At 52.3% G+C, this 21,773-nt stretch overlaps 1 protein-coding gene across 1 annotated transcript in view; it reads right to left on the reverse strand.

Moving 5' to 3' along the window:
• RBM19 (RNA binding motif protein 19) overlaps positions 1 to 9,019 on the reverse strand; it is a gene marked incomplete at its 5' end in the record, with an annotated part of 103,090 nt that extends 94,071 nt beyond the window's left edge. Inside the window, 7 exons of the mRNA XM_084253543.1 lie at positions 2,212 to 2,289; positions 3,295 to 3,545; positions 4,597 to 4,789; positions 5,073 to 5,111; positions 5,260 to 5,385; positions 6,942 to 7,124; positions 8,984 to 9,019. Coding sequence (XP_084109669.1) covers positions 2,212 to 2,289; positions 3,295 to 3,545; positions 4,597 to 4,789; positions 5,073 to 5,111; positions 5,260 to 5,385; positions 6,942 to 7,124; positions 8,984 to 9,019 — 906 coding nt within the window. The remainder of the gene's footprint in view (positions 1 to 2,211; positions 2,290 to 3,294; positions 3,546 to 4,596; positions 4,790 to 5,072; positions 5,112 to 5,259; positions 5,386 to 6,941; positions 7,125 to 8,983) is intronic.
• Positions 9,020 to 21,773: the final 12,754 nt, after the last annotated feature.

A 21,773-nucleotide genomic window follows, 5' to 3' on the forward strand; every position in this document is an offset into this window, starting at 1 on the left:
GGGGATCGAACTCAGGCCAAAGCAGTGATAGCACTGAGACTTAACTCCTAGGCCAACAAGGAGGCCCCACTTTTACATTCTAAGAATGCAGCTTTCTGTTTATGTAAGCATTCTTTCAAATCCCTCAGTAGGACTGAACATTCTCTTTACACAGGACCTATAAAACTTTTACTAGAATGCCTATAAAGCCTCCCTTCACACACACGTTCCATAATATTTGCTACAGTATCTAGAAGCAGGCTTTCCTTTGAGTCGACACAGAAAAAAGACTCTTTTCTTCCACTAGAGTTTCTTTGTTTTTGGAAAGAAGGGACTATTTTTTGTGGATTAATTTTGCAAAAAGCCAACAGAGTTTACCTATTTTCTCAATTACAGCACGGGACTTTTGGAATGGCTGGTACTGAAAGAATTCTGACCCTAAAGAACTTGATAGTTCAGTCTCCTACAACCCAAATGCTTATGACTCAAAAGTTGGGTAACTTTTATTTGAAAAAAAATGAGCAAATATATAGACTATCCAAAGACATGAAACCTTCACTAGAAAAGAGGGTAGAAGTGTTTACTTCGGCAGCACATATACTAGAAAAGAGGGTAGAAGAGACACTCGGACCATCTGCAAAAGAGGATATAATAGAAATGTGAAAGTATTTCTATTATGTCATTAACAATTTGAAATATAAATTAAAATGAGAGGCCCTTTTCACCTGTTGCATATTGCTAGAGGCTAATCCCCAGGGTCCTAGAAGCAAGCAGCTCATACTCTGCTGAGGAGAGGGCACACTGGTGAGACTTCCAGAGGACAAGTGACAGCTGTTTCACAGGCTCCCAGGGCGCGGGCATGTGCTTGCATAAGGTATTTATCTGCAACAAGGGCTGGCAAACCATGGTTACCAGGTCCAGTAGCACCAGGGTTGCCTTTGCTTGGCCTATAAGCTAAGAAGTGCTTTTGTATTTTTGAAGGGTTATTAAAAGGTAAAACAGAGGGCCTCCCTGGTGGCGCAAGGGGTTAAGCTCAGCACGGTGAAGCTATCTGCAGCCACTGCAGCCGGAGTTGGAGCCCCTGCCAAATGGGGAGCTGACCCACATGGCGCAGCAGACCTCTCCTGTCTCACCTGCTGCTCCCCTCAGCAGTGTGTTTCAGTCTGCCTGTTCTGTTCCCCACTGTCTCTGGTGAATCCTCTCACGCTCCCCACCTCTGGCCTGCACCCCAGTTCTTGTATGCATAAATGAATCTTTAAAAAAAAAAAAAGGTGAGAAAGACTGTGATTTAGAAAGCCTAAAATGTATACTAGCTAATAATCTTTACCGAAAAAATTCTGCTGACCTCCAAGCTCCAGGGATGCTGCCTGTTATTACTCATGACAGCAGACAACTGGGAACAACCCCCATGATCCCTTTTAGGGTCACATAAGCGCATCACAGTTCCTGCTGTACATTGCTTTTTCAAAATAAAAGACAGAGGTTGACGACAAAGAAGAAATGTCTGAGAAGGTAAATCTGGAATTCATTAGTAGTTGGCATGAGCAGGATGTGGGGTGGGGGAGGCTACCCAGTTTGCCCAGGACACTCAGGAATCACCCCTGTATGGACCCTGGCTGGTCACCATCTAGGGACTCTCCCCCCACTCTCAAAAGTTTGGACCATTTACAGAGTCATGTTGGCTTGAGGAGGTTTTTATCTTACTTCTTTTTATCTTCCTACATTTATAAATGTCCCACAGCGAACTTTTATTAGTTTCATAAAGAGGGAAATTTAAAAAGCATTCCCTGCTGTGGACCCAGGGTCAGCAAACTATGTGAACCAAACCTGGCCTGCTGCTTGCTTTTATAAATAAAGTTTTATTGGCACACAGTCATGGCAATTTGTTCACTGACAGTCTGTATAAGCCTCTGCTGAGGCCAAAGAGCTGAGTAGCAGCAATAGTGACCCTACGGATGAGAAAGTCCTAAATCTTTATCAACTGGTCCTTCTATTTTAACAGAAAAATGTTCGCCCATTATTAGCGCAGATGGTCAGGGCTTAGAGCCTGCTCGTCTTGTCACAGCTGGCCCTGTTTCCTGGCCCCGATGAGCTCTGAGATCAGTCTTTTAGGGTCTGTTTCCATTTAGCTCCACTGATGCTAAAGCCCCCACATGAGAGGCTCCTGGCATCCCCATCCTTGCCTCATTCCTTGCCAGGGGCTCCTAGCCCTTGTCCCCTATTAGCACATACCTCTGTGACATTGAAGGGCGCGCCCCGCAGCTTCACGGTGTAGGGGGTGGTGGGTTCCTTCTGGTTTGCTGGTTTCATCTGAGTGGCAGCAAAGAACAGAAACCGTCACAGTGCGGTCCCTGGGAGCAGCAGCAGGAGGCTGGGTAGGCCTCTGGGGCCCTGTGCCTGCCTGGCCTGTGTGGTGTGGAGGTAAGGGTGGGCTCACAAGAGTCCCAGGCCAGGAGGGCCCAAGGGCAGGGGCAGGAGCCCCAGGGCACGGTGTCACTGCTGCCATGGATTCCCGCCTGCTCTGTCCAGGCAGTTTTCAACACCACCCTCCTGTAGAGTCATTAATCTTACAGAGGTTATGGGCTCAGGACTTCTGTTGTCATTCTGGAAGCTAAACAGCTCTGAGAAACCTAAATGTTTCCTAAGCCCTTCAGCAACATGGCCTGCCTGATGTGAATTCGCTGGCCCCCAGAGCTGCTCTGAGCTGAGGCGAGGCAATCTGGGGTGAGCATTTATCCCATGTAGCAGAGCGCATTTCAGATATTGCTGTGGAAATAGTCACATACTCCATCTGGGAGATTTGGATGCTCCTGGGAGATTTGGATGCTCCCCATCACCACCCACATGTACTCTTGGGCAATCGCTTGCCTCACCTAAGCTTCAGTTTCCTCACCTGTAACACAGGACAAGAAGGATCCCAGTCCCCCGAGATTGTTATGAGGCTCAATGACCAATGACACTGAACCCAGCATGCAGTAATGCTCAGTTACTCTTATCTATTATCAGAGCTCACAACTCTCTGTCCTGGTACTAAATACACAGTGTAACACCCATGTATCCACCAGCAGCTCATTTACACCCAGACTTGGAAGGCAGGTGACCTCCTGTGTCAGCCCCAGCACACGTCCCAGCCCAAGGTCACACAGCCTGCAAGCGCCAGGGCAGTGGGGAGAAGCCAGGTCTTCAGACTCAGGCTCAATCTCTTCTCTGTGCCACCTCTCCCACCAAGGGTTGCAGGGACACGGTGGCTCAGGTGGACCTCCCCTACCTCCCCAGGCTTCTGGGAGCCCCCAATCCAGACCCCGAGCCACACACCTCACTGCTGGCCTCCCGGTGGCTTTTACTCCCCTTGGGAGCCCCCATCCTCTCTCTGTCCTGCTGGGTGGAGGCCTCACGGGAATTCTCCTCCTCTGCCTCACTCCCGTCCTCACAGTTTACGGCCTCATCTTCACTCTCCTCCTCCTCCGAGGATGACGGAGACTGGGCTGTCACCATCTTGGACTTGAGGTAGTCCATGTCTGACAGCTCCTTCTGCACAGCGGCCTTGGGCTTAAGGCTGTTGTCCTCTGCAAAGACAGAAACCGTGGGTGGGTGGGTGGGTGTGGGTGTGGGTGTGTGTGTGTGTGTGTGTGTCTGACGGCCAGGCAAGACACTGTGGAGTGATTCAAGGTGCCAAGCCCACCGTGACCATGAGGCCCCAACCCGTCCTCTGAGAAATAACATGATGTGGTGAAATGGCAGACTGAGCTATTTGACGTGGCCCAGGCTGAGCCTCCTCAGGTCATTCTTCCCCAGAGGGCCGCTGGATTCTGAGAGCGTTGCTGTTCCACCAAGAAAACCCTCCAGGGATCTCCGCCACTCTTGGGGTGCCAAGCCTGTGCCAGCGATTCACAGCTCCAGCTACCCCAAGGCCCTGGGAGTGCCCTCTAGCTCCTACACTCCTGTCTTCTGCCAGCCTTTGCCACGCTGCTCTCTCCGCCCTCCCTGACTGGGTCCCACCAACCCAAGGATGCCTTCAGATGCCAGCTTTGCACAGAAGCGTCACCAGGTACAGACTTCCCACCGAGTCCATTCTCCTACCTTCACACCCAGATCGACTCCCGCTCCTCGCCCACCACACTCACCAGCGCTGCAGACACTCAGGTGCCCAGCTATGTCCCCAGGGCTTGGCGGCCCCTCTGAGGACAGAGGCCCACTCCCCCACCTCCTGTGGGCCACGGCCCAAGGGTCACTTCCTCAGAGGCCTTCCCTGCCAATGCTCCGATGCTGTCCCTGCTCCCTGTCAGGGCAGCTGTCACCAGAGACCAGACAGAAGAGTGCGTTCTGGACAGCTCTGCCTCCTGTGCGTGATCGGCAGCGCCACCAGGGCAGGAGTCTTGTCTTTTGCTCCCTGTTGTGTCCCCAATGCCTAGAGCAGTGCCTGGCACAGGACAGAGGCTCCGTAAACACGTAACTGACTAAGTGGACACGTGACCAGAATCCATGAAGGTGCTGTCCCTTGGGGTGGGATGTTCACTCCACTAGGGAGCAGTCTCTGCCTCAGCCCCCATGTCACACACACACAGACACAGACACATGCCTGTACACGCACAGGGGAGCACACAGGCACGCTCTTACCTTCCCCGTCCTCCCCAGCTGCCTCCTCCTCACTTTCCTGCCCCGAATCAGAGTCGAAGTTCAGGTAGTCGCTGGCTGGCTTGCTCTTGCCTTTCCCGGACTCGGAGGCCAGGGCGTCGTTCGCCCAAGTGGCCGCCTGCGCCCGCTTCTGGTGAACAGACAGGAACTCCTGGAAGCCGGTGTCCTCCTTCAGCTGGAGGCAGCAGAGCGGGTGGCGGGAAGAGAGAAGAACAGACAAGGCTCAGGCCGGGCTCACCCTCCCAACTGTCGAAGGCTAAGCGTGTCCTCCAAGTCCATGTCCCAGGCCGGGTCAGTCCCGGGGAGGGCAGCGTGGAATCCTCATCAGACAAGACAAGGAAGCCACGGAGACGTGGCAGGGGGGATGCCAGGCCCCCTCTGCTTGTCTGGCCGGACTCAGTCTCCTCCTGATTCTCCTCCCAGGAGCCCCCAGGGCCCTGCCAGCAAGACAGACTCACCTTGTCCAGTTCACTTGCTGCCCTTTTCTTCTTGTCACCCTGAAAAGAGGCAGTCAGTGAGGGAAGAGTCTGCCTCCAAGAACCACCCAAGAGGGATCCTCAGGTCATGCCCGCTCCCGCTGCCGAGCCCTCCCGGGTGACCACCCTGCTGACACCATGGACACGGCAGGAGCGACTCTTGACGCACTTTCTTTGCTTCGGGGGGCACGGAGTCTCTGTCTTTTGAAGACTGCTTGGGCTGGCTGGGCTTCTGGGCATGCTTGCTCCAGGCTCGGGGCTTGGTCGGGTCCCCGAATGACTTGCAGAACTCCACCTGCATGGCAAGAGGGTGGGGTGGAGAGATTCCATATGCCAGGGGTCTTTAGTGGGGGGACCATTCCTCTCCCCACTTCCAGATGGGACACTGAAGCACAGAGAAGAAACTGCATAATCACCCAGACAGCGGGTGACAGTGGTGAGGGGACAGGGTCCAGAGTCAAGTTCTTAGCCATAGCCTCCAGGGGGGATGTGAGGGGGAGCCAGATGACACAAGCACAGGCGACACCAGTTAACTGCTGACAATGCCCCCCAATCATGTGAAGTGAGCTCCACGGGCCCCAGAGAGAAACAGGGAAGGAGAAACAGGGTGAGCACTTGGGTGCAGGAAAGGTGTGGGGTGTTAACCTGACACACCCCGTTCCCACCAGGGCCTTTGAGAGAGGTGGTGCTGGGAAACACCAAGGACACACGCAGCCACAGTCAAGGGGGCTTGGCTGGACACACGCAGCCACAGTCAAGGACAGTGGCCCACAGTGGCCTCTGTCACACTCCTTTAAGCGGCTGCTCTAAACAGCTTTTTCCATAAAAATGGGGCACTCACTGCCTGGCAAGAAAACATTGTTTTTTTTAAATCCTAATTTCTATTGCCCAGAGAGAGGAGTCAGTATTTGGATAGAAGCCTCCCACATGGCTCTGTACACACCACACATGCAGACGAAGGGTTGAGACTGCACATTTGGCTTTTTCCTTAACAATGTGTTATAGGGCCTCCCTGGTGGCGTGGGGTTAAGCTCAGCCACCAAGCTATCACCAGCCACTGCGGCTAAGTTCAATCCCCCGCCAGGGAGCTGACCCACATGGCGCAGCAGGCCTCTCCTGTTTCCCCGCTGCTCCCCTCAGCTGTGTGTTCCAGTAGATCCACCTGTTCTGCTCCCCACTCCATCTCTGGTGAATCCTCTCACCCCTTACACCCCAGTTCTTGTATGCATAAATAAAATAAATCTTAAGAAAAACAATGTTACAGATGCTTTATTAACTAAAAATGCACCTGAGTGTCACCAGTGGGACCTTCTCTTCCAGGAAGCTTGTGTGCCCATGGGGCTCCCCAGGAGCGAGCTGAGATGAGGCAGGAGTCTGAGCGTGCTTTCCAGGGGGACCTGACCAAACACTGACTCCAACACATCCTAGCTCTGGTGCTGTCCCATCACAGCACTGATGATGCTGATAACCAGCAGCCTGCTTATCTGCTGGCCTGTCTTCCACTTGCCTGTAGGCTGTGAGGACAGGGGCCAGGGGTACCCATTTCTCTAAATCCTAACACCACATAGGTGCTCATGGAGGGCTTGCTATGGGTGAGGGAATGACTTAGAGTGGGGCTTGGGGAGAGCAACATGGGCACCATCTGTGAGCTGGTCCCACATGCAAATTCTTGTCCCCAATACTGAGTCAGGAAGCCTGGGATTGGGGCCCAGGACCTTATTTTAACAAGTTCTCCTGGGGATCTGTAGGCATACAAGTTTGAGAGTCCTCGAAGACCTAAGGCATCCCAGTCTGAGAGGGTGGGAAAGATCAAGCGAGGTCCCTATGTGTAGCTAGCCAGGGGAGACTCACCGTGATCCGGGAAGTGTCAAGGAAACTCCTGTGGAAGTGGTCCTGTGCCCTCTGGGCCTCCTCCTCGGACTTGAAGCCAATGAAGCCGAACTTGCGAAACTTGCCATCTTTGGTGAACTTGAGGCTGCAGTCTGTCAGTGTACCAAAGGCGGCGAATAACTGTCTGAAACGCTCTTCCTTCATCTGGGACAGAAGGAGCACAATGAGGGAGGAGCTAGGAGTCCTCAGAGCCAAGGGGACAGAAACCCTAAGCCATGGGGACAGAAACCCTAAGGCATGGGGCTCCCCAGGAGTGAGCTGAGATGAGTCAGGGGCCTGAGTATGCTTTGCAGGGGGACCTGACCCAACGCTGACTCCAACACGTCCTAGCTCTGTGGCCCTGAACCTGTCCCTGACCCACGTCACCGATAAGGACATGAGACCTCACAATGGCGGCAGTGAAATCCTCCTGTACTCTGGCAGCGAGGGGAAGGAGGCTAGCTGTAAAAGGACCCAGCGGTGCGGATGCTACATAGGAAAGACCTAATAAGTGTCCTACCACACACACAAGATGCCTATGTCCTAATCCCTGGGACCCACAACTGACGCCTTACAGATCAAAGGGGATTTTGCAGATGTGATTACATGAAGGATTCTGAGATGGAAAGATGGTCCTGGATTACCAAGGTGGCCCCAATAAGGAATCCCTGAGGAGAGGGGGTGGATAGAAGCAGAGTGTGGGAGACGCTCTGCTGCTGGATTTTTAGATTTAGGACGTGGTCATGAGCCAAAGAAGGCAGGCAGTCTCTCCAGAAGTTGAAAAAAGGGCAAGGAAACAGATTTTCCCCTAGAGCCTCTAGAAGGAACGCAGCCCTGACAAAACCAAGATTTCAGGATCTCTGAGCTCCAAAGCTGTAAGAAAATAAATGTGTACTGTTTAAGCCACTCCGTGTGGCAGCAACAAAACAGGGTGAACATTTGGTCAAGGAGCATCACACTCTGCAAAACTGGCTCCTGGCTCCCCACCATTCTCACTCCAGCCACTCTCACATCTCTGGAACTTTTCTAAGCAGCTCTGGGGAGATTTGTGTGTGTGTGTGTAGGGTAAATGAAAAAGTATCAGACTTTTCTGCCCTCCCGCCATTAGGATTGATGCTGGATCCTTGTGGTCCTGAATGCATGCCTGATGGCGGGCACCAGGAGTAGGGTGTGGGAATGCGTAAGTGGGTACACCTATGTTGAGAGACTGGCTATAAGGGCGGCATGACGGGGACACCAATAGAGCAGAGAATAGAAGCAGAGAGAGCCAGAGAGCCCAGAAAGAGAGAGGAGTTGCTGGGGGCTGGGAGGCCTGCCAGGCTCCCCCTTCCCCGGCCCCCCCTCCGGCACGTCTGCCTGCCGTGTACCTGGTAAATCCCAATAAAAGCCTGCAAAAAACACTGAGGGCTCCAGGACTCCTCCTTTACCACGTCTGCTCGGATCATAGAGATCCTGCTCTGGCCCATCCTGCCCCCTAAAGTTTGGTAGAGGGATGGAGGGGCACTCTGGGCCCCACAAACAACCAAAACAAGTTTTAAAATTCAAGAATTCAAAAGTCTTGACAGCCCAGTTGGAAGGAAAAAGACATTTCCTGAGGCAAGATCTTAACAACTCTCATCTCACTGCAACCTCACATTCACAGGTTGAGTGTGAAATTATCTGCATTGCATAGCAAAGGGTGTTCGCAGAGGATAAGTAATCCATGCAAGGTCTCCAGAGCCAAGGCCTGTGCCCCAGGCAGTGCATCATCTTCCCCAGAATCTGAGAAACCGCGCTCAAGTCTGGCCCCATCACTTCACAGTGTCCAACACCAAAGGCTGCTAAAGTAAAACGGGAGGTTGTTCAGGACCTGGTCCCGACCCAGCTCTTCGGCGGGTCTCTTGCTGAAAGCCTTCTCGCAGCCTCCTCGGCTTCTCCCCTCTGAGGTCTGTCTCCTCTGAGTGAAAGCCCCTCAATTCTCCCCATCCGCTTCCTCCCAACCCCCAGTGATCGGCTGACCCCAATTTCATATTTTCTTCACTCACCCCATTCGGGAGGTTCTTCACGATTAGTCGCGACATGGCGCACGGCCCCCGCGGTTCTGATTCCGGCACGACAGCACACGGTCGTTTACAACAACTTTCACGCTACAGCTCTGGGCGCCGCCATCTTTGGCGAGGCGGAACAAAGTCACGTGCCCCCGAGCGAGGCCGGCCCTCCCCGGAAGTAGGCGTGGCCACACCCGTCCGCCCCAAGGAAGTCACCCCCGCACGGGGCGGGCCTGAGCGCTTGCACCCTGCGCATGCGCGGGCTGTACGGCGGCGGCCGGAGAGACCAATGCGGAGGCGCCGCCGGCAGGGGGCGCTGCTGCCGGCCATTAGGGGCAGATTGCCCTGGGGGGCTCCGAGCGCGGCGAGCAGGAAAATCATTTCGGTTCCTCTATTTTAATTTATTATTGAATCCAAAAACTTCTTTTCCCTGAGCTGGGGAGCGGAAGTAGCGATGGTAGCGATGGGGACACGGACTCAGGAGGACACCAGGCCCCAGGACTCCATGGCTGGGCATCGCCCCCAGCTGTCTGGGGGGTGTTGGGGGTGACTGTCTCCTGTCTGCGGGGAGCAATTGCGAACCCCACGAGCCCAGCGGTTTGCTCCGAGTTCTGCAGCTATTAGAATTAAGTAGCATTAGGTGAGCGGGTGATGGGCTGCCCTGGCTGCCTAGGCCTGCTACCACCAATGACCTGCCAGAAACGTAGCCACGGAAAATAACAGAACTGTATTGTCTCCCTGCTCCAGAGCCCAGAAAACACAGAATCAGAGTGTGAGCGGGCCCGGCTCCCCGGGGAGATGCCTGCCTGGCCTCGTCCTGCTGCCAGAGGCGCCAGGCGACCTGGCCCTGGCTGGCTGGCTCCAGCCTGCCCCCCACTTCAGTGACCCACTCAAATCTGCCTCCCTCCCTCTCCTCTCACCTAGTAGGGCACCTGCTGCTGGATTTCGGGCTTATCCTAAACCCAGAATGATCTCATGTCGCCATCCTGGACTTAATTCCATCTGCAAATACTCTCTCCCAGATAAGGTCATAGTCACAGGTTCCTGGGATCTGGGCGTGGGCATATCTTTTAGGGGAACACTATGAAACCCACTCTGTGAGGGTTTGCTTGCTTTGCAGTGGGCTACTCTAGAGATTAAATTTCACCTTCTCCTGTCTTAGGGAGACTGTCTACTCCACACAGGTACACGTGTAAAAATGTACCCTCAAGCTTAGAGTAAATGTCTTAAGGGGTCACTGTGTTTCGAAGTCGTTCATTTGTTCAACAGATACTCGTGTATGAAAGTGTTCTTTAATTAAATGACAATTAGGGGTTTGTTTTCTGCACATGGCGACCCTGGGCCGGACAGGCTGGAGCAGGCTTTACAAGGCAGCTCTGAGATATTAGTCTTTTATGAGAGGGCAAGGCACTGCCCAGCCAGGCCTGGTTTCATGTACTTTTATTTTATTATTTTCATGAACTGCCTTTATTAAAACGTGCAACTAAATGTAGCCTTCCCTGAAGAAATTCACAAATCAGAAGGTCTTTCAAAGGTATTTAAAAAAAAAAAAAAAAAAAGGAATGCTCTTTGCCAATCCCCAAGTCCCAACGCCAGAGAAATATGGTCGCCACATGTCAGGGGAAGGAGGGACGCTTCGGGGCTGTAGAGTCCCATGAATTTAATAAACAGTCACCTTATAACATTATGATTAGTCTCCCTGCTCTCCCGCCTTCCCACTTTGTCTCCTGCCTCCTTTTCTCCCCCAGCAAATATAATCCAGGGACACCTGGACCCCATGGGACTGACCACCAGTGACATGGGGGATTTAAAAAAAAGAAAACAGGCAGGTGTAAGCCAGTTCCACCCATGGCCTTCAGGAGTGATCTTGGGGTACAAGAACTCATGAATTGCTCCTGAGGACTAACATCCCACCTTTGTCAGCAGTGGGGAGAGATCATAAAGGGGGTGGGAGAGGCAGGATGGAGAGAGGAGACTAAAGTCTCGATTTCTCCATGTGTCACTTGCTCTCTGTCCCAATGGATGACACCAGTGTCCACCCAGCTGCTCTGACCCCCAGAAAAATGGGGGTTGTCCCTAAGTCTCTTCCCCAAAGCTCATGTCGAATTATCTTCAACTTCTGTCTACCCCTCTCCTAAAGATTTGACAAAACCGTAACGACCCCATCTCCACCAACATCAGCAGCCTGTTCCAAGCACCAGGGTGTTCATGCCCCACTGCGCCTCTAACCCGTCAGCACAAGCCTGGTGACTTCCAACCACACATGCTGTTGTGCGCCAGCACCGAGTTCAGATGTCCTGCGGTGCAGGTGGGCAGGGCGGTGTTCTTTCCTGAGACTCCGCTTCCTGGTCTCCGCCCATGTCAATAGCCCCTTCCCGGCTCGTGGCCCCACCACCCCGTCCCCGAAGCCAACAGTGGAGCGTCTACCCAGCCCTCCTGTATCTTCTCTTCGCTCTGACCCTCCTGCCCCCTCTTCTGAGTACTTGGTGACCACCCTGGTTCCCCCAGATCATCCTGGAGAACCTCCCCATCTGGGGCTCTTTCTGTTAAAACCAAACCCAGACCTGTCCCTCCTCTCCCTAAACCTTCCTGGGGGTCCTGCATCTGATCCAGAGCACACGCTCTTATCTTGGCCTGTCCCTTTGCTTCAGCCATTCCAGCCTCCTGCTGGTCCTCAGCCCTGCCAAGCGGCCTCCTGCCGCAGGACCTTTGCACTTGCCATTCCCTCTGCTGCCACCAAGCTTTCCAGATACCCGCCCAGCTGCCTTCAGGTCTCTGCTCCCCAGAAAGGCTCTTCCCGGCCACCCTGTCTGAAATGGGACCCCCACGCCTTCCTACCCCACTCGCACCCCACTGCCTTCTCATAGGGTTGTCCCCTCCTGGCGCCTCTGAGTGCCTGGTGCTCTTTTCCTCCCTACGGGACACCCGACTCCATCTGAGCAGAGATTGTGTGTGATTTGTTCATGGGGGACTCCGGCCCCAGCCCAGCGCCTGGCCCCGATGCAGAGGCTGAGCATGGCGGGAGGAGAAGGGAGGTCTGCTCCCTGGGTGCAACTCCTGGCTCTCCACATCCCAGCCAGGGGGCCCTGGCAAACTGCTGGTCTGATGCAAAGCTTGCCATCTTTCTCTTCAGCAGACAAAGTCTTGGCAGATCGTGGATGAGCGCGTGCGCCTGTGCGGGGCGGTGGGTCTGAGCTGTTTTCTTTTGTGTAAAATAGGGTAACAGAGGTAGCCGGCGGCGAGGCATGCGGTCAGAGTAGAATCTAACCGCGTGTGTGCAGGGCCGTGCTCGGGAATTCCTGTGTGCGTATCTTGACTATAATCTAAAAACACAATTGATCAAAAAAGAAAATTTTTAGTCAATACCTGCGTCTCCTTCCCCGATTCACAGAATATTAACATTCACCCCCTTAGATGGACCCTTCTCTTTGATTGTTATGATGAGTCATCTGTGCTTACCTTCGCAGACTCCAAGGCCTTCACCCCCAAACTCTCCTCTGGGTACCCCATGCGTAAGCACAGCACAGTCAGATTTGGGGAATTCAATGTCAATAGTTTTTATCCATTCATTTCCACAACCTCCCAGTCTTCGTGTCCCCAGAGCGTGGTTCCTACGGGCCTCCCTCACTTTCCCTGCCCTAGCAGATCCGTCCCCCCTCATGGGACACCCCTCGGGGATCTGGAGGCCACGGCTGTCCCAGCCCCTGCTCCTCTGGCGTAGCCTCTGAGCCTCCCTAGATTCTGGTGATGATACCCCCCCCAAGATTCCCCTTTGTTATGAAAGTCATTTATGGGCTTTACAAAGTTCGCCAGTGTGCACAAAGGCTCCGAGATCGTCCATTTTCATTTTTATAGGTTCTGACCACAGGTCTGGGGCAACGGTCTCTCCCCCCCCAAAACCTGGGGAAACTGAGGCCCAGAAAGGCACCCTGTGCTTGTGATCACACAGCAGAGACCAAGGCCAGGTTGGCGTGGGCTCCTCTTGCTTCTCCTCACGGGTGAGCATCCTGGGGCCAGGGAGTCAGGGAAGAAAGAGGGGTGCTGGGTGTCACCCCGACTCATTCTGTGCAGCCGCAGAGTGGAGAATGGCAGCTAAATAGACGGGGCAAGGAGAGCGCAGAGCGTGACAGGCCTCCCTGGGGCTCCGCCACCAGGAAGGGACAGGCCACACTGACCACTGTGCCATGCAGCGTGGACGCCGCCCCTTGAACCGTCAAGGTCAGCTCGACGCCGCTTTGCGAGTTTGGATCTTGGTGTCCCAGCGCTCTGGCTGAAAGTCCACCCTTTGCTGCCTTTTCTAATTGTCTGGGAGTCACCCCCACGCCCCCATCTCTGCCTCTGGGAGAAAGGCTGCCTGCGATGGTACAGATGTGCCAGCAGGCAGCGCCAGAGGATCGCGTACAGAGCCGCGCTGCGCAGCCCAGTCCTCGCCAACCTGATGCGAAGAAGCGCCAAAGACTTGTCCCCGCACTGGCTTGTCCCACAACAGATGCGCTTACTCCTGGTCCCACCCCTTCAGGAAGCTGGAACCCTGTCTCCTTACCTGCAGAAGCCCACGCAAAACCACGCCTGCCTCGAGTAGGTCAACAGATATTTCTGGATAAATAAATGTATTGGAACCAGAGCCAGGTAAAGGAAAAAAGTATCCAGAGGGGTTTTATGCAGCCAGCAAGAGGGAGAACAGGGGAGGCAGGCAGGGGAACTCTGCCGAGAGGTACCCAAGCAGGACAAGGTCACTGAGTTCCCGGATGTACTTTGATGGGGGGGGACCCCAGAGTTGGGGGCAGGTAGAGGAGCTGCCAAGGATCTCAGGGCACCAGGACCAGGTCACACGCTGACAAATGCCTCCCCCCCACATGTCTACACCTGAAACTCTGCAGCCTGAGAATGTTACCTGCTATAAACCCCCAAAAGAGAGGGGGTATCTCTGCAGATGTAAGGATTTTGAAGTAAGATTATCCTGGGTTATCCGGGTAGAATCTCCTAGGAGAGGGACGGGGAAATGGATTTTCTCCCAAAGCCTCCGGAGGGAGTGAGACTCTACTCACCCGAAGTTTCAGACCAGCAGACCTGACTTTGGACGTTGGATTCTGGACCATGAGAAAATTCTTTTGCATTATTTCACAGTGTCAAGTTTGCGGCGACCATTACAACAGCCACAGGAGAGGAAGACAGAGCCCTTGCTACCCCTGACCCAAAGGGGGGACATAACCCAGAGAGTAGCCGTGGGCACAGACACAGCTGGCTGTGTCTCCACCTGCAGCTGCCTGGCGTCCCTCCTCCTGAAAGGGCAACAGTAGGGAAGGAAGCCCCAGGTGGTGGAGTCTGAGGGGCCAGCCTCCTGGGCACAGAGCTGGGCGGGGTTGGGGGGTCTGTGGGCCATAGCCAGCACCCCCTCTGTGCCCGGCAAGGGCGTGCAGGGAGGCAGGAGCTTTCCAGGACAGCGCTGTGGTCTGGAGAGTTTTCCTCTTCTTCACAAACAGCTTAGGTGCACTGCACTGTGGGGCTTTGCAGCTCTCCTGGAGGATCTCTTTACAGAATGGGTTACAGGCTGGCAAAGACGAAAGGAGCATCATCATCAGTCCTGGCGAGGGCGCTGGGGAGACACCAGTCTGTGACACCTTGAGAAAAGTTGTGCCAAGTGGTACAGAATCTTGGCAAGGTTAGTTCCTTGGCAACGACCATGAGACTTTTTCTCAACAGTTGCCTTACTTGGAGCTGACTCTAAGGAGTAATTGAACACATGTATGAGAGCTTCCAGTTGTCAATAGTTGTGAAAAAAATCAAAGCTATTGAAATGTCCAACAAGAATTGCTTAAAACTTGAAAAGAAATTTAGAGCCATGGTTTAGCTACACAATGAAATTCATTGAACTCTTAAAAATAATGCCAGGAAAAGAGGCTCAGATGTCTATTAATTGGGGAGAGAGATCCACATGCAGAACTCTATGGGGGTGTGATTCCATTTTGGCTTAAACATCATACTGTACATTTTTATTTTTACTAAAGTATTTTGGCAATGACTTCATAGATGTATATGGCTTTTGTTAGGCTATGGCTTATGTGGAAATATAACACACACACTCATGCTTATACATGCATAGATCTATTCTAGAAAGACGCCTAATAACTGGCAGTGATGATATTTAGAAAGAGGTTGGTGATGCCTGCCCACACTTCCACCCACTTATGTGGGCACTTATACTCACATCCCTCATCCTGGGGCTCACCCTCAGGCTCCCATCCCAGGGCTGCAGATGGCAGAAGTATTGGGGAGTTAGGGCTCAGAATCCTCTTCACCCAATGAAGTTGATGGGTAAATGTCCCAGGTTCCTTACCCCTAGGTGAGATGGATAGCTGTGGAGAGAAATTTAGTCTCCCAGATGCCCCCAGCTGAATAAAAGATCCCAGCAGAGCCCATTACTCTTGTAGGTCCTTGGTCCATTTAAAAATAACATTGTGGGAGTCTCCCTGGTGGCACAGGGATTAAATTCTCAGTACTATGACGCTATCACTAGTGACTACAGCACGAGTTCAATCCCTGGCCAGCCAGGGAGTGACTCACATGGCACAGCAGACCTCTCCTGTCTCCCCGCTGCTCCCCTCAGCAGTGTATTTCAGTGGATCTGCCTGTTCTGCTCCCCACTGTCTCTGGTGAATCCTCTCACCCCCTGCACCTCTGGTCTGTACCCCAGCTCTTATATGCATAAATAAAAATAAATCTTTAAAAATAGCATTGTGTATATATGTGTGTATATGTGTGTGTGTGTGTGTGTGCGCTCTATGGTGACCATATAGATGTATGTAAATACAAGCACACATACATCCACAGGCATAATTCTATTATATAGAAGCACATCATATATGTGCACTATATGTTACGCTATACATTTAGTCAATAATTATATGTGGTATACATATATCTTATAAATATTTGTATAAATATATTTATAGTTATATATGTATATAGTTAGTACTATATTTGATAAATACATATTTAATTTATATAGTTATGCCATGTGCTAATAGATGATAAATCCTTGTAACCTCATATGTATAAATAGAGCTATGATAATGGCCACATACCTCTTTTATGATGTTGTATAAAGTAAATATAATCCTGGTTTGATTCACTATGATGTTCAATTCCAGTTCACTGGTATTAAAAAAATATTTCAACTCGAACATCCTCACTGCCAGAGTGAGTTGTGTGCTGCTGCTAACAGAGAAATTGCTTCCTGGTCTCACACTTTAAGTTAAAGCCTAAAAACCCAGCTATGGAAGCGACATAATGTGTTTCTAAACTGCACCCCATCAGTTCAGTCCTCCTGCCTGGAGAGGCTAATGGCAGCTCATCATGTGGTCATCTGTACAATAAATCATGAACCTGAAAACAAATTTATTTTAAATTCTACGTATCAAATCAACCAACCAACCAACCAATCAATCGATCAAATCCAGAGGTGGCTTTGCTTTGTAGCTCACCTGCTTGTGGTCTCCGATCTCCAAGTCGCTCACATTCCACACACAAGACGACAAACCAAGATCTCCTTGATCTTAGATAATCTGTAGTTCTAGGGCTCAAAGGGTGAAATGACTTGTCTCAAGGCCATTGCGTGGATGGAGAAGCAAGATTTAAACTTGGCTCAGCGTCACAGCCCAGAGAACTTTCTGATAGTCCCGACCGGGGTGGCTTGAGCTTCCTCAGGCCCAGGTGGATGTCACTTCTGAGGAGAGGTTTCATACAAGAGAAAACATGTTTGTGATGGCGGTAGTGATGACGATGGTGATGAGGGCAGTGAGGTGGTGATGATGGTGATGGAAATGATGGTGATAATTGGGGGATCCCCAGCCCTCCTTGTTCTCAGGGCTGTTGTCTTGGTGCCCAGAGTTCTTGCTGGTCACCTAGGCAAACAGTCAGGCAGGAGCCTCTCGGGAGGCTGGTATGAGGAACATACTGGGAGACCAGTATGTGCTGACAATAGTGAACATTATGGCCAAATTAGCAAGATCAGCTAAATACCTTCCTTGTAAGGATTAGCAGAAACTTAGACAAGAATAGACAATAGTGATAACATGCTTTGAGGAGCAGGAAAAATGGAGGCCCCCCACCCCCCGCAATAGCCCCTGGTCACTCCCCCCAGCTTCCATCCCCAATAACACATCCCCCAGGCAGGTGCGCTCCCTACTGCCTGCCCTGCCTTCTTTGTACGACTCCAAGAAGCATGAGGCTGCCTTTGGAAGGGGCTGCTCATGACTTCCCGGGGCAGCCCCTCTGGGCTTCTCATTGCGCCCCCTGGACTTGGGGTCTTCTTTCCTTCTCCCACCACTGCCGCGCCGCGAGGGGCAGATAATGATGGTGATTCTGAGGATGGTGATAGGATGGGGGTGATGCCGGTGGTGGTGTTGGCGGGGGTCGTGTTGGTGACCATGGTGATGATGGTGGCGATGAGGATGTGCCGCGGAGAAGCGCGCCGCCGCCAAGACAAGAGCATGCGATGCGGGTGTTCTCAACAAGGCTGGAAAAAAGATGTGGCTTTTCAACCTGCCAGAGAGAGCGCCACACCTAATGGCTCCCTGGATTATTGGGTGTGGGGTGGGGAAGGAGAGTTTCTGAAATTCCAGGCTGTGAACCCATCACACCATCTGTCCTCAGGCATCGCACATGGCGGCTTCTCCCCCGTGTGGTCCCACTGAGCACCTCCCCTCTATTTCTCTCATGGTTTTCTGATAGGAATGTGCTCAGTGAGGGGGAAGCGAGGCCTGTGGCCACACAGCATCCCAGGATGCTTCTGCTGCAGATTGTGATGACAATGGAAATCCTGCTGATCATCACAGAATCTGCTGAGTACTGTTGTAAGTGCTTTGAAGAACTGCCCTTTGTTAATTCTCATATTAATGTCCCCTGAGGGAGATGCTGCCATGATCCCCATTGTACAGCTGAGGAGGCCGAGACAGAGAAAGAGCAAGACTGGGCCAGGGTCACCCAGCCAGGCAGCAGTGGCTCCGCCTGAACCCTGACCCTGCGACGCTGTTTCGCAGCAGCCTCTGCCTTTCTCACAAGCAGACCCAGAATATTTGCTCAAGCATTTGTTAAGATCCTACCTTTTTCCAAGTGCCCTTTGATTGATCTTATTTATTCCTATGCAAATTCCTAGCATTAAGATGGAGCATTATGCCCATTTTACAGATGAGGAAATTGATGCCCAGAGGTGGAGTCGCTTGCACAAGCTCACACGGAGGGACGTGGGAGAGGCAAATTGGACCCCAGGACTCTGACTTTGAGCTTGGACTTTTGCTCTGGATGCTGCCCGCAAGGGCAGCAGACTGGGCGAGAGGGGAGGACAGGGGTGTTGGGGGGGTGAAGTGCCAAGCCCAGAGGGCATGAGAGCGCCGAGCCCAGCCTGCCTCCTTCCAGGCTCTCTCGGCCCCTGGGACGCAGGCTCACTCACACGTCCACAGCTGCCAGGGATCAAAGTCCTCTCCAAGACGTATTTGCTGTGAGTTCTAAACAAAAGGGGTGTTCGCTTGTAGCTGCGCGGGACATTCGGAGGACACGGTGTATGAAAGCCGGCTGGCTTTAAAGTCCCAGTGATTGATCAGCACCCTCTTCGGTCTCATGCTCTACGGGGGCCAGGACGGAGGGGTGGGGGGGCTCAGACCCTGGCGTCATCGCGGCGCTAGGTATCGGGTACCTCCATGCTGCCCAGCCTGTCTCTCCTTCTAACTTGGGGAGAACCTCCCCCTCCAGCCAACAAACCCATCAAGCCAACACACACAAAGTAGCGATAAACAAGTACCATTTTATGAATGATGCTGCTAATCATGCTAGGTCTTTACCTGCAATGTCCCTTTTAACCCAACCACAGAGCATGTATCTTTAGGGACTATTTCCAGAACCAGGTGAAGAGCACAGAGCCGGGAACTGTTGAAGCTGGATCCCACTCAGCACTCAGCAAATACTGATGGATCAGGAGCGAGGGAGCAGTTCCTACCTCCGGTTGCTCACATGGCTGGGGAGACAGATAGAGAAATAGACCCAGATATTTGATCCAGCGTGAGAGAAATAGGCCCTGATATTAGATCCAGCGTGAGGCAGGGCTCAGCAGCTGCTCAGCTGATGCATGGCCATATGGGTCGACCAGTTGTTCCCTAGATATAATTCCTTCTTGTTGAGACACAGTCGGCCGTGATGGTCATTACCCCCCAAACCTCTCTGGTTGGTGGGTATTTTGAATATCGCTCATTCTTTCACAGGAGAACCTTCCATGACACGAAGAGGCCCTTCTCTCTCTGGGTTGGTCAGTAAAGACAAACCCAAAGGTGGTGAGAAGGGGGCACCAGAGTTAAATTGGATAGAGCGGAAGAGGCAGGTGGTGAAGGGAAGGAGAAGGTGGTCCTCAGGGGGACACATGGCCTGGGTGTGCGGGGCCGAACGTGGGTGTGGGGTGCTTGTCTGGCCAGAAAGGAGAAGAGTGGGAGGCAGGAGAGATTACACTGGGGCGGGAGCCTGGGTCCAGCCATCAGCCCCTTGACCTTGCTGAAGAGGCTGGACACTGGCCAAAACGCTTTGGGCGGGGGAACCATGTGGCAGATCTGACCTCAGCCCCTGCACTGTGCTCTGTTCCCAGGACCGTGAGAAGTGGCTGCTTGACCAGGACGTGGTTCTCACGTCCCAAAGTATTTTCCAGGACTCTTCACCACTGCTTGCACATCTCCGGGAACAGCAGTCGGGGCTGAGGGCAGGTCCTGCATCTATGAGACCACCGGGCCTGTGCTTTGCCCTGTGACCTGAGCGATGTTTGACCTTGACTAGGCGAATTGGGAAAATGGGGAGGGGGGATCTTCCTAACGTATTTAGGTGCCCAGGCGCTATTGTGGGGAACATATGAGGTGAGCCCCTTAGAGGGCTCTGCAGAGGCCCTGGCATATGTGCAGAGCGGGCTCGGTAAGGGGAGTGTGTGACTGTGAACTGCGCATCCAGGGGTGAGCGCGGGACCTCAGCATATAGGCACAGCGACAGAATGGGGTGTGGTGCATCCAGTTTGCATTTCAAATAGAACAGCATCTCTGCTTATGTGAAACTTGCATTTTCTTTCTCTAGGTACCAGAAAGACTTGGTGCCTGCGGCTCTGACGCCAGGGGAGCGGGACAGTGTGACGCTTTGATGGGAGGCGGTGTTAAGCAAGCATTTGCCAATTTCCCTGATATGAAACTTGCCACTTGACCCATGAGGGAAACACAATGTCCCTGAATGTGAAGTTGGCAAGTACAACATTCTGTGATATTGCCACCAACCGGACTAGCCTCGAGCAGACACTAGCACAATGTAGTGAGGCAGTTAAGAAGTGGAGATTTGAGTCTTTCCTTGGCTGATCATGTAACTTATTTAATGGCAAATTTATGTAATTTCATTTTGAATAAAGGCTGTGCTTACCAACTGATAAACAGGGCCTCCACCAGGACTGCCCCTCCAGGGCGGCCTGAGTTCTATCCTCAGCCAGAGAGCAACCCACACGGAGCAGCAGACCTCTCCTGTCTCACCCGCTGCTCCCCTCAGCAGTGTATTTCAGTCAGTCCGCCTGTTCTGCTCCCCACTCTATCTCTGGTGAATCTTCTCGCCTCCCACACCTCTGGCCTATACCCCAGATCTTCTACGCAAAAATAAAATATTTTAAAAAGAAAAGAAACAATGACCGATAAACAAAGTTTCTAAAAATCTAACATTCAGTGCTCACACCTCTCTCATCTTGGCCCTTCCATATCTGAGGTTAGAAACTCCGTGCACAACTCTGCGCCCACAGACCCCACATTTCAGAGGCAGCTGCCATTGTCTGGGGTCCAGTTGGAGTTTGCAGCATTGGGGGTTCGGAGCAGGGGAACGCAAGTTCCTCGGACACCATATAGATCCACTGCTCTTGTGGGCAGTGGAGATCGAGTGGGGTGTCAATTGTGGGGAGGTTACCACCCCGCCAGTCAAGCTGCAGGGCTGCAGGTTCCCGGTGTATTTCAGCCTTATATTTAATCTCATCCAATCTCACCTCTTCTCATCTAATCTTATCTCATCTCTCTCTCGCCCTGCCCCCCCAGCTACAGAGCTGTACCTATCTTGGCCTGTCTTTATGATCATCTCTTTATACAGGTACAGCTTGTCCTTTAGTAATCACGTGTAGATACCATTTTGCATCTGACTTAACATTTTAAATTCTTATTACTAAAAAGCCATGTGTTAGCTGTGCAAAATAGAAATAAGCTGGTTTCTGGAATCCGGAAAACTTTTAATAAATCTTAGGCATGATTATTTAAGAATTGCTCATAAATTTTGTTGGATCAACCAATGAAGAAAAAACTAAAAGGAAATGCTCCCCCCCCGACCCCCCATATCTGGTCACCACAGACTTTCTGGCATGTGCCTCTCCCTTTGCCCCTATTACTGTATTTTAAAAAGTCTAAACTCAAGATTAGTTTGTACATACGACTTCGTATCTGTTCTTTATGCAATTAATGTAAACATAATTGGAGTCTTGCACATGGAATCCCTATCAGCCTCAAAGATTTGGGCCACTCGATTGATCTGAGATTCACCTCCTGAGGGCGGGTTGAGGCTTGGCTGGCTGTGGGGCGCGCCAACGTTCTCAAAGGTAAGCTCCTGGCACACCTGTCCAGGTGGGTGGATCCGGGGTTTTCTGATCCCAGCCATGACAGGGCGAGGCCTCCCCCAGTCCCGCCCCGGAGGATTCCGCCTGTCAGTCACGTGTCTGTCCCTCCCACCTTCCCCTCCCTCCGAC

Source organism: Talpa europaea, assembly GCF_964194135.1.
Source record: "Talpa europaea genome assembly, chromosome: 14".
Classification (NCBI taxonomy): domain Eukaryota; kingdom Metazoa; phylum Chordata; class Mammalia; order Eulipotyphla; family Talpidae; genus Talpa; species Talpa europaea.